Raw genomic sequence first — 13,097 nt, 5'->3', positions numbered from 1 at the left:
TTTGAATTTTGTATTTTTTTTTCTATTTCAGCTGCTGCTAGATTAAAATACAAGGATTGATTTAATGCTTATGTTCACCTCCTTCTTTCCATGCATAATGTGCTTGCTTCTGAGATGTAAGAAAGCAGAGAAGGGGGATTGTTGGCAAAAGAGGTTAGAGGGTGGGAAGATAAGAGGGAGCTGAAGAAGAGGAATGTAGAATTTAGGGACTGGTGCAATAACTCTTGGTCGCTTCCTCTGTTAAAACATTTTCTCCCTACACTCTCTTGTATGTTGTCTTTCATGTAGACAGTGCCTAAGTACAGTTCTAGAAAAGATTTCCATTATTGTGGATGCCAATTCAGTGGGACTGGTATTGGCAGCTTTGGGAACCTTAATGTAAGTGGGCTTGTACTGGCAACACTGTTTGAGCACCGTGTAATCTAACACTGCAATAGCAAGTCTGACAATGCTGGAAACTGCCTTGGCTGCTGAAAACTTGTTGGCACTGTGGCTCCTATTGTGGCTCCTACTGTTGCTAACATGGTATTAACAGTGGGACAAGTTTTTGAGATGTTTTTTCTTGCATACAAAGCTTTATGCTGCAAACATCATCCTAAAGAAAATGTTTATGAAGTGTTTAGCACGTTTGAGTGCTGTCAATCATGGATGTGTTGACTGAAATGCTTACGTTTCGCAGCAATTCAACGAAAGGCAAGGTAGGGTTTGTTAATGCTAAGTCAGAAACTGAAACAGACTCTCAAAACTCCCAACAATCCTCCAGGTATTATTAAAGGAGTTTTTTTGTAAAATAAACAAATAAAAAATGCCAGAAGATGCTGTACTTTCAGGTTTGAATTTTCATTTTCATGCATTTTTCAAGAGGCTGGTGAGTCTTCTCTAGATGGTTTTGCTTCAGTAGTAATATTCTCTGAAATTTAGTATTTATAAATATTGACTTACCCTCTGCGTTTAGGAGAACTTAGTAGAAAGCAAACATCACAAACTTGCTCGAAGTTTAAGAAGTGGACCTTCTGATCATGACCTGAAGCCTAATGCAACTACACGAGACCAGCTTAATGTAAGTCAGTCATATGATGGCTAAGTTCAGTTTTATTAGGTAGGTTGGTAATAATATATGGTGACAGTTTAACGAAAGTACAGTTAATTTCAGTTTATAGAAAATCATGAGTTAAATGTTTCAGAGTGCTTAGATAGAAGAGTCCAACTCAGAAAGGAACATAAGGTGCTTGTTCTTTTTTTTTTTTTTTTTAACCATTTAGGGGGGTTAAGAATGTGTATTTTGTGCATGTCATGTAGGTGTGAGAGGTACACATAAAGCAACTGTGTTTGCCTGCACTGTCAATTCAATCAACCATGTAACTGAGAAGCATCACCGTGATACCATAGCTTTGTGTTGTTGGAAAGTTTTTCTTTTTTTTCCCTAGCTATTCTTGTGTTGTCAGTGTTGTGCTTTCTCACAGTATACTTTCTTAACTTATTGATTTTGCCTGTTTTTAAACTTGCTTTCTGACTGTATCAAATAGATCATAGTGAGTTATCCACCAACAAAGCAACTAACGTATGAGGAACAGGATTTGGTGTGGAAGTTCAGATATTACCTTACTCATCAGGAGAAGGTAAGTTGAGTTGTTACATGGTTTGGGCTGGAAGGGACTTCGTCCCTTGTCAGTAAGCTTTTCCAAGTCCATGCTTACGTAAGTATAATCTGAATCTATTTCTACCTTTGTGTGAGACATTAGTTTCTGAAATAATTTCCTTTGTCTAGCTTTCTACTGATGAATTGTCCACTCTCCTGTTTAGGCCTTGACAAAGTTCCTGAAGTGTGTCAACTGGGATCTACCACAAGAGGCAAAGCAAGCCCTGGAGCTGCTGGGCAAGTGGAAGCCCATGGATGTGGAAGACTCTCTGGAGCTTCTGTCTTCTCACTTCACCAACCCAACGGTGCGGCGCTACGCTGTCGCCAGGCTTCAGCAGGCTGATGATGAGGTATTCACTGCTCTGTTGGTACATGGAAAAGTCAGCTGGTCCCAGGATTTTTGATCTCATTGAGTCCTTGGAATGTTTGCTATTTTTCACGACATTTTCCTGAATATTGGTAAAGGAAAACAAAAGATGATTCTCTGTGTTGCTATTTATTGTAAGGTTTTTGGGGAGCAGTCGTTACATAATTAAGTGTCACACATTAGTAGTTGTCTTAGCATGAACTGCCAATAGTAGCTGGTTTTGTTAAACAAGGTAAAACAGCTCTCACCAAAAACCAGTGATAAATTTGGAGTCTTAACCTGCGGAAGTGCTCTGAACTTAAATAGTAAATGGAAGGATTTTCAGCAGATCCATCTGGTGAATTCAGTATATCATCATACTCTTTTGCTAAAGAAAATGAATAGATTATCTGTGGAAATGATTTCTAATTGTGTACTGATTAGAATGTGATGAGCTGTGATTATAAATAGAGCCCACTTAATAGAATCTAATATGTTAAATGTCAATGATTTATATATTTTATTTTGACAGTTAAAAAAAAACAAACCCAGGTTTGAATGTATTACCATAACTCTTGATTCTTTGGAAATCAATGGAATTTAAAATAGGGAGCATTAATAAATTGTATTTTTTCAAGCCTACTTCAATAGCCTAGGTCATACTGCTGTGACATTAAAAATGTACCTTTTACAAAGTATTGGAAGGTAAGTAAACAGAAGAAGTTGAACAGCAAAGGCAGTGAGCTGATTTCAGACAGTAAGTGGTTAAAAATCTGTTCTTTAATCTAAAACAGATTAGATATGTGGTTTTTTTCCTCTTAGATCCCCAGCTACACAAAGGATGAAAAAAATAGTCCATAAGAGAAGAGAGAATTTCCATTCTTGATACCATAGTACAATTTATGTTTGAATTTTCAGTTTTCTTCTTTTGAGACACAAATTGGAAGCTTTATTCTGTGAATGCTGGAAGCAATTAGGGCAGCTTAACGAAAGAGAATTTTAACATAGCAATTGCACCTGAATATTCACTAAATTAGTACTTACTCTCTTTGAGTAGCAAAGAATAGTAGAATGATAATGCACTATCTTTTGGGAGTCAAACTGCATCCAGCACCAGTGTTGCTATGGTACATTGCTTGTTTAGGGAGACTTCCATTTCTGTGTTATTAGAGGTCACTAAATCTTGACTAAGTTTATCTGTAAATTACAATTTTGTAAACAGAAGGAGTTCTAATTTTCTTTGACTGACACCCTTCTTTCACTTGGATTTTTTTTCCCCCCTAAGGATTTGCTCATGTACCTGCTACAGTTAGTCCAAGCATTGAAATATGAAAACTTTGATGACATAAAGAATGGCCTGGAGCCTAGCAAGAGGGACAGTCAAGGTTCCATGTCAGAAGCTATGACAACATCTGGATCTAATGCTTCAGAAATTGACAGGTAAGAAGCTTAGACTTCCAGCAGAAAGGCAGAAACATGTAATATTCTAAGACATTAAATTGTTTCTTCTTTTTAGGGGAGCTTTGCATATTCATAATGTTATTTTGTAATCTGAACATTAAAAAAAAACCAATAATAAAATCAAGCCTGACAAATCTGGAGCATTAATGAAATGTGCTTCCTGATTATACATAGTTTACAGAGCAAACAGTGTTAAAGTTGTGGCCTTTGCTGTTAGTACACAAAAGGAAGAAAACTTCTGTAGAGCAGGAAAATCACTGCTCTTGCTTCCTTCTGTATTTGCAAAAGTTAAGATGTCTTCACTGAAGTTATATGAGGTTCCACTCCCTGCTTTCCTCACAGAATGTGGATCTAAAAGTCCAGTCAATTTGAAGTGAAAAGAAATTGCATTCTGCTTCTGCAAAAGAAGGTGTAGACTTGTGGAAACAAGTCTTGCAGGAATCCAAAAGAAAGACTGAGGTAGCTAATAAAGTGTTAAGCAAAGTGCAAATGAACTTGGTAACCAAAGTCTTCTGTGAATATTTGTTACAGACTTTTAGAATTTTCAGTCATAAGCTTCTAATGACTTGTAACACAAGGGTGTATTTTTTGATCATTCTGCAAAGCCGTAAAAGTGGGTGTTGTGGGAAGGGTGGTGTATTTTGAGGCTCAAATGATTCTTAGATCTTAGGAGAGCTCTTTAATTACTTCTTTTCAGGTAAATTTACCATCTGAAAACTTTGCCTTACAAATAAGCATTTGTGTGCACTGTGTAGTTTCATTCCAAAGACTAGTGCTTGCAGGTGTTGTGCATCAGCAGTTTCATCCTAGAACATTTGAGAAAGCTCCTGAAAATGCAGACTTGTTGAATTCATATCTATGTCTGCTTATTTTGAATGGAAGATTTAATAAAATGCAAAGTTTGTTTGAGTGAATGTCCTTCACAGGCATAAACTATATAGCTCTCCAGGCACAGATTTTTGCTGTTTTCAGGAACTGCAGCTGTCAAAGTTGCTGTTCATGCAGTTTGTTCTGAAACAAGGTTGGGATGCTACCTTCAAAGAAAGGTAGCGAAGAAACTCTTCCAGTTTTCTGAATTTATTATGCTGTGGAAGTGAAATTCATTGTGATTTCCATGGATGCTCCCTGGCCCCTAAGCAAGAGCCTTGAATCCTACCAGTTACGTGCTTTCCTTTGTGTAGTTCCCAGATTATGAGTCCTATTCCACCTGTTTCTTCTCCACCTCTTGCTTCTAAGACGAAAGAGCTTGCAGAAAATGAAAACCTTGATGTAAGTCACATGATTTACTTTCTATTTATTGTACGTTTCTAGTGACCTGGTACTGTTTCTTGCTTTTGTGTTCGAATATTTGAATCCTTTGGGTAAATCTCACTGAATATTTAAAGTGCCCAAAGAATATAGATTTAAAGTAAATGCTAAGAAAATAGCAATGGCTTAACTGAATTTCTTTACAGAGTGTCTCTTTATGTCCATGATCACAGTATGCAAAGCTGGGGGCCTGGAATTTGAAATTAAAGTATTCTTCTGTAAAGGAGAAAATTATTATGTGATAGCAAAGGCTATCACATACTGATTAGACACTGAGAACTGCATGTGTTCAGGGTGTTCTAAAACAGTCTTGTAATAGAAAACAGTTATCCAGATATTTCAGTCTCTGCAGTCTCTTCTTTCGTATTCTTTGACATGTTATCTTTTTTGAACCTGAGTGAGACACTGTCTTGGTTTACTTCTGCCAAGGACTATATTCAGTTTATGCCAAAGGTAGACAAATAATAGGAATGGGACTGAAAGAAGGGAAAGATAGAAGGTAAAGACATTTTGAAGGAATCTGATTTTAGTCTGATATGCGGATTAATTGGTCTTTGAACTAATGATCCATTCCCTGTTGCAAATTGTCCTATTTGAGTCTCAATACTGCATAGAAAATAAACCTCAAATTGAGCATATCAGTAAAGATACACAGATTTCTTGCTATCTGGACTATTGAACCTGAAGGAAGCAGGTAAATATTGTGTATCCTATACAAATTTGTTTTCTTGAAATCTAGAATATCTTCAAGATTGTTAGATGCTCTGGATACAAAACCGAGTGGGAAATCTCTTTGTGAGTTGAATGTTATGGCATTTACAGCAAGATGCAATTGCATAGAAGAAAAGAGTAACATATTATAAGTAGAAATTACATTGAAGTTTTCTTTTTGGAGAACATGAAGTGCTTTTTATATATTTGTAACTACATTACTGGAGTAGCAGACCTTCTACTTTTAGTAGTGTTGCTGGATTTAAAGAAATATGTAAATTTAAAGGAATATGTAAATTATTGTGATTTAAATATTAGGTAGGATTGGATTCAGATTTTAGAAGGAAATATATCTCTCACAACTCTTACATTTACTTGGTGTTTTTCCTTAACTTTGTCTCTCTCTCAGATGCTTAGATTTCTTTGTAACCTAAATTTTTTTTTGCTCTTAAATCCCTTCCAGCAAGACCTTTGCACTTTCTTGATATCACGGGCATGCAAAAATTCCACGTTGGCAAACTACTTGTACTGGTATGTTAGAAACTGTATATTTATAATGTATCAAGATGTTATTGAAATCAAAGCTATAATGCCCAGAAGGATGCTCATGAAAAGATGACCTGTCTTGAGAGCTTCAGAATCTCAGTTTTTCTCCGAGTAAAGTAGTAGATTTAAAGCAATAGGCATTTAAACATAGTAATTTATAAATGGAGGCTAATGAAATGTAGAAATAGGCTTTACTGTTAGACTAAGGAAGGTAATGTCTAGAACATTACATACAATGTCACAAAAAGCAGCCAGTGTTAAAAGTTGTCATTCAAGTTATTTATGGTTTTGGGGGGAGATTAAGTTCACCTTTGCTCAGCTTTGTTGTTTGTGCGTATAATCTTTGACAGTGTTGGCTAGAATACTGAACTTATGCACTTAAATATTAATCAAAGGTGTATGTTAAGAAGATTCATAAAGGAGTTTTTTTTAATTGTAACCTAATTTTAGTTTTATTCCATTTATGGTTATGCGCACAAACAAAAAGTCATTGCAGATATGTGCAATCTTAAGGGGGAAATTTGGTTGTAAATATTAGTTCATCTATACTCTAGAGAGGTAGAATTGCTTAGTTCAGGATCTTGTCTCAGCTCAGTGCATTAGGAGTAAAATTAGATGTCTGAAGTAGTAATCTGCAAGCCTTCTGAGCAAGTATGTGCATGTGGGAATTTTCTCATTTGAAGCAAGCTGAGATGATAGAGCTGTACTGTGTGAAAGTGTGAGTCTGTGTGTGTATTATTGTACAAACATCTGCATATGCACAACACTCACAGCTATTTACTTGCATGTACTTATGTGTTTTAAAAGGAAGACCTTAGGTGCCTTTTATGTTTCTAAACCCAAGTCATATGATTCTCATTTGTAACCTTTGTAGCTGCATCAAATAACCAAAAGTACTAATCATATGATCATATTTTAGTGTGCTAAGAGCATTAACCACAGATAAGTTTTGAATTGGGAACTAAATGTGATATGTGATGTAAAATATAATCAACAGTTTTTATAAAATTTTTGTAAGAAACCTGTAAACTATGCTGAGAGAGTCCATTTATAGCTTTCTAAGTTTTATTGTGTAATTATTCTTATTAGGTTGAATTTTAAGATACTTAACTGAATTACTTATGTACATTTGCAAGCAATAATTACTTCTGTTGTGGTGGCCAAAGGTAATGTTCATCTTCATTAAAAATTACTATTAAATATAACTTATTAAAATAGTTGTAGTCTGAATTGGTGGGAGTAGAAACCAAGCACTTGATCTAGTCAAATATTCTTAATTAAGATGTTGTTATCTTAACTTTCTTCTATCACCTTGATAGAAACTGTTCTCTTACATTTCAGCAACATCTCAGACACTCCATCTACAGAAAGTTTAAATGTCCGTAACTCTGTGGAGTTTTTTGACTTATGACTTAAAAAAAATAAATTCAACAAAACAAATAAGAAAAGTCCACCAGACCAAAAACCCTAGTCAATTTATTCTTTGTTTTCTTTCCAGACATCTCAATTTCTCAGTGACAAAATACAAATGTTGCAGCCACTGTATGAGGTGACGTAGCCATAAATCCTCATGCCTGCTGATCAATTGTATGTTTCAACTATCCAGACACAGCATGCAACTAAAATAATCAATGGAAAAAGTACAATAACCCTTGAAAATGGAACCTTCTGCACAGTCACTTGTCATTGTAAAGCTATCCTGTCCTTTAACAGTGGCTCAGAAGTCAGTGCTACTGCTTTTTCTGTCTCCTCTTTGGACATACGAGACACCTACCCAAGTATGAAGCATTACTCTTACTCCTTGCTTCAGAATAACTTTGAGAAACTGTCTGGTGCTTTTTAACAAATGAAGATGAAAATGGCACGTTTCAATTCATTACTTCTCCTTTTCCTTCAAGTTTATGTGCAGACTTCGGACTTACTTTTATAAACACATTTGTGCGAGAACAGTCTATAACATGCATTAGCAAGGCCCTAGGAAGAATCTTTAGTTACAGATTTCATTGGGGTTGTACGCCTGGAATAAGTTACATATGCCTTATTCTAGTGGATGTAATATGCTGTGTATTTATAAATAAGACTACTCAAATTTGGTCAGCTGCAAATGACAGACCTCTAGTCTTGTCTCACAATTATTCTGTCATGAAGAGATTCTGTACAAGTACATAAGGAAGGTGTAATTCTTGCTGATGTGTAATGTCCAAGAGACTGTCTTGAAGTAGTCACTTTTGAATCCAAATGCAGTGTTTGAAAATTTACTGAGATGCTAATTTCTTTTTTTTTTTAATACTATTTATTATGCTTTTACTTCATTATATTTTTATTGAATGTTTTTGCTGGGTAGCACTAGGAGAGACATTGACCAACAGAAAGCAGATATGTACATAGCTTTCAGTTAATAGCTACTCTTTGCTTGTCAGTGCTGCTTAGATAAAAGCACTCCAAATGACTGCTTAACAGGAAAATAAATTTTCAGTGTAGGTGTTCCAGATTGTACTATTAAGTTTTGTATCCAGTTAATAATTTAGAAATGGAAACTCTGGCATGCACACTCTGCGCAGCTGCTTTAGGACGAATACTCTTCCTTGCACCATTTCTAATGGTAAAACAGGGAGCAGGTAGAGTGAGATTCTCCTTGTATTGTAGGTGCTCTTGAATAACAAGTTTGCAGCCACTAAATTATGTAGCAGGTAGAATTATGGTTCACAGTGGAAAACATGCTCAGTTGTACTTCTTGCCTGGAGAGTTCATGTGATTTGGACTTCAGGTGTGTCCTCTTTGAATCATGACACTTCACTGTAAGTGAAAAACCACAGACACTTTGATAGACTCTCCTGATCAAAATGGAATTGGGGACTATGCAATTTTAAGAGTTCAACTGTTGGTTGAGCTAAAGATGATCTTCGTTTTTAGTTCCAGGTCTGTAATACACGGTTACTGGGTTTCACTCAAATTGTGTAGCTCCAAGAGGAAGGTGTAAATCCGGTTATTTTTATGCTGCAGGTATGTAATAGTGGAGTGTGAAGACCAAGATACGCAGCAGAGGGACCCAAAGACTCACGAAATGTACTTAAACGTGATGAGAAGATTCAGTCAGGCTTTGCTGAAGGTAATGGCTCTGTATCAGGAAGTCTGTAATGATTTGGGATAGTTCTTCCTTAAAAAGGTTCAGGTGTCTAAGAGGATGTGTAGGGGTTTTTTGTGTATGTGTGTCACATGCATTGAAATTTTATAAAAGCTTCCACTCCTGCTCAAATTTTGAATTTGTAAGCTGAAGAAACTGCCAAAAATGAAAAGAGCAAATATTGAGAACTCTTTCTTCTCTTTTGTTGCTTGCTCCTGTTAGTAACATACTGATTCTAAAATACCCTGCCTTACACTGGGTCTAAAACACTTTAAAAGCCTTGTGTAATCACTGTTATTTATTTACTGTTTATTTAGTTATTTATTGTAAACTCCTGTCCTTGAGGCACAAGTGGAGAGACGCATGTGTAACTCGGAAATAGCCCTTGCTGTTCTGTGTGTCGGCAGCAGAGGGTGCTGGAGCAGCAGGGAAAAAAAAACCTAAAACAGCCGAAAAAAATTTGTGAATTGGAAGTCTTACTGTATAGCAAGTCTGTAGTCTTTACATATTTCCATGTATCTCACCTTTATATTATTTCCAGTTTTAGGGGGTTACTTGAATCTGATTCTTGTGCTTCATAAGAATATTTTGCAGTTACCCATACTAACTTACTTTGGCTGTGTGAATTGGTTTGTCACACATGGCTGTTCACCACTGAAATTGTTGAAGCAAATTGAAGTGCACTGTTAGGTCAGATAATTGATTGCCAGCTACAGTGACTGTGATTGTGTTTTACAGAAAATACCTTTTGAATTGACGGGAAATTGATCTTTATTCACTTAACCTCTTAAAAGCCCAAAGGTCTAAGAATAAAGGAATGATTTCTAGATAAAATAATTACAGAATGAGGAATTAATTCTGTTACTTTTCATTCTCTTAGGGTGATAAGTCTGTCAGAGTTATGCGCTCGCTTCTGGCAGCCCAGCAGACATTTGTAGATCGGCTGGTTCATGTAATGAAGGCAGTGCAGCGTGAAAGTGGGAATCGTAAGAAAAAGGTAACTAAAGGATTGGAAAGCCTGTCTGTGGCCTAAATTTGACAATGGGTAGGAATGTTAGCCTTTCATTAAAGTTCCTTAGCACTGAGATCTGTAACAGATGTTCATCCTTCTGCAATAATTTTGGTTAACTGTGAACAAACTTGAGAAAGGTTCTGATAGTTCAAAGCTCCAAAGTGTGTTTGAAGTTTGTAGATAGAAAACAGAAGAGGCCCTTATAAGCACTCATGGGGTGCTTTGGCCAAAGAAATATGTGAGAATTGTTAAACAGCTGATGATATAACTGAACATTTTGTGGGGATGTGGGAGAGTATCAGGTTATTGTCATGTGAGTGATATGGCAGGACAGATAGTGAAAATCAGTTACTAGCAAGGTTTCATTTGTCCAAAAGCAACAAAACTGTTCTTCTGTAATGTATGTGTTTATCAGAACTCTGCTTTCTGTTGGGTCTTGAGGAAAAGGCTTTCTGTTATATGTTTCAGGAAGCTTTGTCCTTCTTAGCTAAAGTGTTTTAAGTGCACCTGGCAAGTGGGTCTGAGAAAGAAAGTGGAAATGCAGAGAGATTTCTGTTTGTGTATAATGTTTTCCTTTGACACACATCAGTATTTTTAAACATGAATTTTTCAGTGTGATGGTTTCTTTAAATGTATGGGGTATATTTATGCAGAAAAATAAAGCTCTTATTAACAAAAAGTGAGGCAATTTGTTCTGTGTATCAATAACAAAGGCTAAAAAAAGAGGAGAATTTTTCAATTTCTAGGATTCTCTTTCCTGCTTGTACATTGGTAGTGTTCAGTTGTATATTCTTTTAAGAGATCGCTGTAAAACTAAGAAATACACGGCTTTTACTTTTAGATTTCAATCTAGCTAGCAGCAATTAAGCACTAGAACTACTCCTAACAGTTGTGGTCCTCCTTAGTATCTGTTTGTGTCTTTCATATTCAGCAAGGGAAAAGACTAGAGATTTTAATGTGTTCGACCTTTACTATGTAGGACACCAAGTGTAAAATACTCAAAAGTTGAGCAGTTTTGTGTTTCTGATAACTACAGATGGAGGAATGTCAAGTAAGCCTGGAAGTGAGATCAGTGAAAGCTATTGGCCATTTGGTTCCTTGGTAGTAGGAAATTCCTTGGTGGAATTGAGGGATATAAAGTTTTTGAGTTGGATTTTAATCAGTTTCTGAAATACAACTAACATTTAATTTTTGGTATGAAAAACGAATAATCCTGTGCTTTGTGCAGGCAGTTTAGAATTAAGTTAAGACTGTCACATCTGGAACTTAGAAAATTGCTTGACGGGGCTAACACTAAATGGACTATCTCCTTTGTTATTCAAATTACTGCAGATAGAAAGTTTTATTCTCCTGGATTATATGAGTAAGACCTTGATTCTTTGTACAGATAAAGAATTGAAGAAATTGAATATTCGTTAGTAATGCATCCTTCATTTGTGGACTTCATATATACCTAGTGTGTGGTTTATGTTTTGTGGTTTTTTTTCTTAAACAAATTTTCATTCTTTTAGAATGAGAGGCTTCAGGCATTGTTAGCTGATAATGAAAAGATGAATTTAGCAGACATGGAACTTATTCCACTTCCTCTGGAGCCTCAGGTGAAAATTAAAGGAATAATCCCTGAAAAAGCCACACTCTTCAAGGTAAGGGAGAGCTTCTGAGTAGCTGAAATACAAACAAGTCTTGTGAATCCTGAACTTAGAAACATCAGTTGAAACATGTAAAGGGACAGACACAGTCAAGGCAAAATGCAATTATAGCATGCTCTTTAAGTGGTTAAACAACTCCTTATAGATCAAAATCATGTAAATAAAAGCAGGTGTGCTGTGTCTCATTTACATCTGTGGGTCTGTCCCATTGCTTAATGAAGTTTAAGTTCATAGAGAGTGGAAAGCACTGTGGTGGTCCATTTCATGTAGTTGCAGTAAATCCTATATCCCTGTGTTTGGTAATTCCTTAAACCAAACTGTAGCTTCTGCGTGTGGCCATAAAACAGCAAATGTAATGTAGAAAGGGCTGGGGTTATTTTGTTTATTTTACTGCTTGAAATGTAAGTTAATTCTTGCAGTGTAAGTTGTTACCTGTGCTCAGTGGGGTTGCACCATTTTTTTAATTTTTGTTCAACTCCTATACATGACTGCAGTCTAATTTTAGGATGACCAAAATTTTCTGTAAAAGTCAGGCCTATGTCCCGGAGGCCTTTGTTTGCCAGTTAAAGAATTCATATAGGCTGCTATGACAGCCAGTGTTAAATCTCTCATCTCGGATAGGTTCTAGATTTATTATGCACAGTAGTTTCATCAGAGTCCTTGTTGACTGTGTTGTCATTTGAGTTTGCTTAAAATCAGATACTTTGTGCATAGTTTTCTACCCATTCTAGCTTGCTTCTCTCTATATCAAGTTAATTCCTTTGGAGCAGAGGCTTCTGCAGTTGCATGCTCTTGCACCTTTGGTTGGAGGCAACATTGAACAGATTTTGTTAGGAAAGCAAACTTTTGCAAATCATCATTTTGTGTGAGTATGATTTAAGAGTTAGGGAAAGAATGTGGGAAAACAGATTGCTGGAAGAGCACCCAAATGTTTCCTATCAGTGATAATAGCTGAAATTCTTCAGGACAAACTCAAGGCAATCTTTTACATATTGATCCTCTGTAGCTGTGCAAAAAAAGTAGGACCAAAAATGTGAGATGTAACTTGTTTCAAAATCAGAGGTTTTTTTTCTTCTCCTAATTCTGACAGTTGACATTTTTCCATTTAATATCTCATCCCGGGCTATGGGATAAAAAAAAACTAATGGAATTAGAAAGGAAGGAGTTACTGATTTTTGGTGCCCTTGGACATCACATAACTTTTGTAGGACTACATAAAGAATAATTTTGCCTTTACTTGTGGAACTTAATAATTTTGTGGTATTAATTTAAAAATATAATCTTACTGCTCAAGATTAAAC

At 35.9% G+C, this 13,097-nt stretch overlaps 1 protein-coding gene across 3 annotated transcripts in view; it reads left to right on the top strand.

Annotated features, from left to right (window-relative positions):
* Window positions 1-13,097, top strand: part of PIK3C3 (phosphatidylinositol 3-kinase catalytic subunit type 3) — a 66,571-nt gene that overhangs the window by 17,512 nt on the left and 35,962 nt on the right. For 2 of the 3 annotated variants that reach the window (XR_012578009.1, XM_026795094.2), the window contains exons 8-17: window positions 289-378; window positions 956-1,060; window positions 1,527-1,619; window positions 1,804-1,989; window positions 3,271-3,425; window positions 4,628-4,715; window positions 5,929-5,996; window positions 9,015-9,120; window positions 10,016-10,132; window positions 11,659-11,790. Coding sequence is in view for 2 of the 3 variants with exons in the window: in XM_026795094.2 (XP_026650895.1) it covers window positions 289-378; window positions 956-1,060; window positions 1,527-1,619; window positions 1,804-1,989; window positions 3,271-3,425; window positions 4,628-4,715; window positions 5,929-5,996; window positions 9,015-9,120; window positions 10,016-10,132; window positions 11,659-11,790 (1,140 nt within the window). In the remaining variant the exon portion in view is untranslated. The remainder of the gene's footprint in view (window positions 1-288; window positions 379-955; window positions 1,061-1,526; window positions 1,620-1,803; window positions 1,990-3,270; window positions 3,426-4,627; window positions 4,716-5,928; window positions 5,997-9,014; window positions 9,121-10,015; window positions 10,133-11,658; window positions 11,791-13,097) is intronic. The other variant, XM_005489676.4, reaches the window with a different exon arrangement.

Source organism: Zonotrichia albicollis, chromosome Z (assembly GCF_047830755.1).
Source record: "Zonotrichia albicollis isolate bZonAlb1 chromosome Z, bZonAlb1.hap1, whole genome shotgun sequence".
NCBI lineage: Eukaryota > Metazoa > Chordata > Aves > Passeriformes > Passerellidae > Zonotrichia > Zonotrichia albicollis.
Note: the sequence above shows the minus strand (reverse complement) of the source record. Positions and strands in the feature narration are given on the sequence as shown.